Source organism: Camellia sinensis, chromosome 13, assembly GCF_055761805.1.
Source record: "Camellia sinensis isolate YWXY chromosome 13, ASM5576180v1, whole genome shotgun sequence".
Taxonomy (NCBI): Eukaryota; Viridiplantae; Streptophyta; class Magnoliopsida; order Ericales; family Theaceae; genus Camellia; species Camellia sinensis.
Genome location: NC_138973.1, coordinates 28,339,357 through 28,344,371, shown reverse-complemented (window position 1 = coordinate 28,344,371; position 5,015 = coordinate 28,339,357). Strand labels below are relative to the sequence as shown.

Sequence of the window (5,015 nt, the reverse complement as noted above, 5' to 3'; positions counted from 1 at the left end):
AATTATAAAATATTCTACCACACTAATAAAGTTAAAGAAAAAAAAAATTAAAAAAATTATTCTAACAATAAGATCTGAAAAGCCATAGTGATATCTATCTTCCAGAGAGACATTATCAAGACAAATTCAGTTCCCAAATTCTTAACCTCACTTGAATAAATATTCTAAGATAGCATCCATAACTTGCGAAATCTGCATCCAAAAAATAAACATATAAAGGTAATTGAAACTATATTAAGTTAATATAAATTTATTAATGAAATTAGTATTTACGAAAGAAATATACCATAAATGGAGCAAGCTAAGGAACATGAGCTCCAATAGCTTGTCCAATTGTTTTGAGAAGTCCGTATGATCAGATCAAGCTCTCATTAGGTTTGACGGACACTTAACATGTCCCTCCTAATAGTCAGGTCTTAGTTCTTCCCCTTCTATTTCTTTAGATGAGTCTGTACTTTTAAGTACTCCGATTGCAACTGTTTCTATTGATCTAATGATACTTTTTAGAACAACTATATCTGCCACTTGTAAATCAAGATTTAATTACTTAAGTAATTATATATTTACAATTAATAAATAATATTTAAAAAATAAATTAGTACAAAGTGCCTGAGTGAAGATGATTACAACTGAAAGTGATATGCATTTCTCTAGTAGATAAGCAAGCCACGTCATTTAATCACTTAATTGATTCACCACACTACAACGAATTATATAAAAGTAACAACCGTAGTCTTTACATCATATCAAACAATAACTTCAAAAATCAATAACAACCAAAGGTACCAATCAACAACAATCAAAACCATACCTATTATCAATATCAGGATCTCCGAAACTCAACAACATAAATCAAATATAATTGTAAAAAATGACAATCAACTAATTACTCTCAAGCAAGATTTTGAGAAAAAAAAAAACTCATGCGGTAATAATTGATTGAGAGATGTCTTGTTGAAGCTTCACAAGAAAATTATAAAAAAAAAAAAAAAAAAAAAATTACAAAAAAAAAAAAAACACAAGTTTCGTCATGGTTTTTACTATGTAGCACATGTTGTCTAAATTTAAACAATGGAATTTAGGTCCACAATATTCATTCATTCGTTAATTGTAAGACAAGTTTTGCATGCTATTCTAAAATAAAGCTGGAAGTAATGTGATATATATGATTAGCTCTTAGTGGGTAAGATAGGCATCTTGTATCGATGACAAGGATCGTACTTAATGTCGAGCTACCATATCAAGAGGACTTGAAGTTGTTGTAACCTAACCAAATTTAAACTAAATAATTTTACAAAATGCACATATAGATATATGTATGTATATATATGTGTAGGGAAACATTAATAAAAGTACATTTAATTCTTGTTACAGGATGTGGTAGAATTTAATCATAAGTAAATTATTGAAAAAGTACGAAAATACACTGCTTCATACTTAAATCATTCGAATAGACCAAAACTCAAAGAATAAAAACTGTACAAAATCAAATTTTATAAAAGGCAACGCGAACGAATTTAGTAGAAACTGATTAGGTTGAGAGAAAAATTTGATAGAAAAACCTAGACGAAATTCAATCGAAAAATCTGAAACTGAAAACGAAAAGAAACTTTCCTAAGATGATTTTTTTCAGAAAAGTTCAAAATATGAAAAGTGTTCAAAATAATGTTTTACTTCAGTTTACGTGAAATCAATAAAAATGAGCTCGTTTCGTGGATTAAAACAGCATCTAAAATCTGCATTGCTAAAATAAATAAAAACTATTGTAACAGAGATCATCTGATTACAAGTTCTAATCGATCTTTTTAGTAAAAAGTTAAAATAAAATTTTTTTCTAGAATTACGTATACATGCCTCTGCCCAAATTTCATAATTTATTAAGGTCGTTTACTATTTTTTGAGATGTACAAATCAAAACAATTCAAATTATACCAATAAGGTCATATATAATTCTTTGCACCTAAACTCCACCATTTCGGCCCTTCACTTCCGGTCTACACATATATCCCATGTGCCTCATGTATACCTAACACCGCTCTGAAGCCAAACTTACATGGGGATATCATCCCAAGTTTGACCCACACTCTCTGGACGGTTAACATATATGTATGTGCGTAAATCAAAACACTCGTCTATTCTTGTGAACGATGCAACAATATATACATACACAACCTGTCATCTACTCATGAGAACAAACATAACAATACTGAGCCTGCGGCATTCAAATAAATCTCATAATCCTTACCATTTTTTTATACATTTTTTCTCACCAGCACTCAAATAAAATAACAATTCATGGAATCATGGTAGAATATTCAGAATTTATCTATGGGTTCCTAATCTATTTTAATTTCATATATCCATGAGTGTGATTACAACCATAAAATAAATACATATAAAAACCATAAACCTTGCATACACAACTAACAAAATAGTTGAAATCAATCCATCATCTACATGCAAATTCAATATCAAACCAATATCAAATAAATAAAAATAACAAAATAAACATAAATCTAGAAAAGTGGGTTTTGTACTCACAATTATTTTTTTAAAGATCAAAAAATACGAGTATTAATGAAACTACCAAAATAAAACCCTAGGCTCTGTTTGGTAGAGTTTTGGAACGTTAGTTTCAGGCTTTGATTTGCACACCATGTTTGTTTACGGTTTTCAAAAATTAATTCCACACTCACTTTTGAAAACTCTGTCCAATGCGAGAAAATTTGGCTAACCGGTCGTCCCACCAGACGTCCATTCGGCTGACCGGAACCAGGGGCGGAGGCACATAGGGGCGAGGGGGGGTCGCGTGCCCCCCTTGACTTTTCTATTTTTTTTATTTTTTATTTTTTTGGGTCTGTGCTGTGTGGAGTGTGTGTATTAGAGGTTGGGAAAATTTGTTACTCTCAGGTGACGCAATACCAATGCCTCCGTCATTTTTTATTATTTATTTATGGAAATATATATATATATATATATATATATGAGTAATGATTGAAACCTCTACCTTACAAGATCTTCACAAATCTAAACCACTCATGATGTGGATTCCACACATATATAAGTAGACTCCACACATACGTGAAGGATCACGATCACTTTGGAGGTGTGTGGATCATCCTTAAAGGGGTCCAAAACATTTCCATATATATAGATAGATAGAAATTAGTATTTAATATATATCTCTTTGCAGGTTAATTATGACAAATAGGTTAAAAATTAATTTTTTTAATCTTTTATAAAAAAAAAAATAGAGAAGTAATATGATTAAAAAAAATTAAAAAGTAAAAAAGTAACTTTTAATTAATTTTCCAAAATAAACCTATATAGCGGTATATGTACCCTCAATGGATCTGTTGTTAATTATGAAGATTATAAATTTTATTCCTTTCCATTTTAAAATATTAATTTTTTATTTTATTTTTTATTATCTTAAAATATTAATTATTTTTAAAAAATCAACAATTAAAATAACATGATTTTTTTTTATTTTGCTATTATTTTAAATTTATTAATATTAATATTCATAAAAGCATGAAATTGATGTTCCCCAAATGGATGATATGTTTGTAGCTTGAGGGAGAAAAAGGCGCAATGCTCAAGAAATTACAAACTTACATCACTATCACGTTGAATTATTCTACACTGTTTTGGGTATGCAAATTCAAGATCTAAATACTCGTTTCACTGAGTCGAATACTGAATTGTTACTTTGTGTGGCATGTTTGAATTCATCTACCTCTTTCTCTAGTTCTGACAAGAAAAAGTTAATTCATCGTGCCGAATTTTATTCCAAAGAATTTTCTTCAATGAAGATCATGATACTTAATGATCAACTTGATACATATATTATCGATATGATATCCAGTAGTAAGTTCTCAAGGTTGAATAGAATTGCCGGTCTTGCTAAGAAAATGGTGGAGACTGGAAGAGACAAAGTATATCCATTGGTATATTTATTCTTGACTTTAGCATTAATCTTACCTGTTGCCACAGTTCCTGTTGAGAGAGTATTTTCAGCTATGAATATTATGAAGAATCGGTTGCGGAACCGAATGGGTGATGAATGGATGAATAATAGCTTCGTTATCTATATTGAGAGGGATATTTTTGATGACATTGACAATGATACTATCATGGAAAGATTTCAAAAGATGAAAACTCGTCGGGGTCAATTGTAAAAGTTTAAAATTAAAATTTTTTGTTAATGAATATTAATTTTTAATGTTTAATATTAGCTCAAAAAATTATTATTATGTTATTGTTATTGATTGGGGAAGAAAAAATTTTGAGATTATAATAAATAAGTGCCCCTCTATATTAAATTCCTGGCTCCGCCACTGACCGGAACAGTGCATAATTTTTGTACGAGCACGAAATAATTTTCTCGTATAATCCTGTTGATCCAGTTTGCACTCCTCCAAACATCGTCGCTTTAATACCTGAAAACACAAACGTGAGCTAACCGGCGAGTGTGTACCGAAAACCTCTTCGATGCCTAAGTCAACAAATAGACAATAGACACAAAAGCTCTTTGTATTCTAGAGTAAGAATTGGGATACATGTACATAGGTTTGTAATGAGCTTTTATAGAATCCAAATAGCACAATCCTAGTAGGACTTTAACTCTCTTTTAGCAAAGTCCTCCTAGGAATCACAAAGGTAATGCTCATCTTTCTATACCATCCCCACTGCCTAACCAAGTGAGATGGTTTTACCATGGTAGAATAACAATACAACCGAACTATCTATGGCCTTTTGACACACTCAGCTTGGCGCTTTCATGGGCAATGCCTAGCTCGGTCACCGTTCAGCTATACCTCGGTTCGAAATACTTGGACTGAGCTAATTGCAGGCATTTCTGACTGAGCTAAAGATCCAGTTGCGAGGCCTATTCACTTCGGCTTACAGCTCGGTCCATTACAATAGCTGGGCCTAACTCAACCCTAGTTCACATAAAATCTCCCTCTCAATTTTATTTTTATTTTTTTTGCAATTGGCACATGTTAGTTTTT

General features: G+C 31.0%; 1 protein-coding gene across 1 annotated transcript; it reads left to right on the top strand.

The window, feature by feature from the left end:
• The first annotated feature begins 3,818 nt into the window (after positions 1-3,818).
• On the top strand, positions 3,819-4,181 carry LOC145805262 (uncharacterized). The gene has a single exon (XM_082900370.1). It carries the CDS (start codon positions 3,819-3,821, stop codon positions 4,179-4,181), a length of 363 nt encoding a protein of 120 aa, XP_082756496.1.
• Positions 4,182-5,015: the final 834 nt, after the last annotated feature.

Bases quoted from the DNA above. Each gene is read 5' to 3' on its own strand.
- LOC145805262 (XM_082900370.1), top strand. From the start codon at position 3,819: ATGATACTTAATGATCAACTTGATACATATATTATCGATATGATATCC.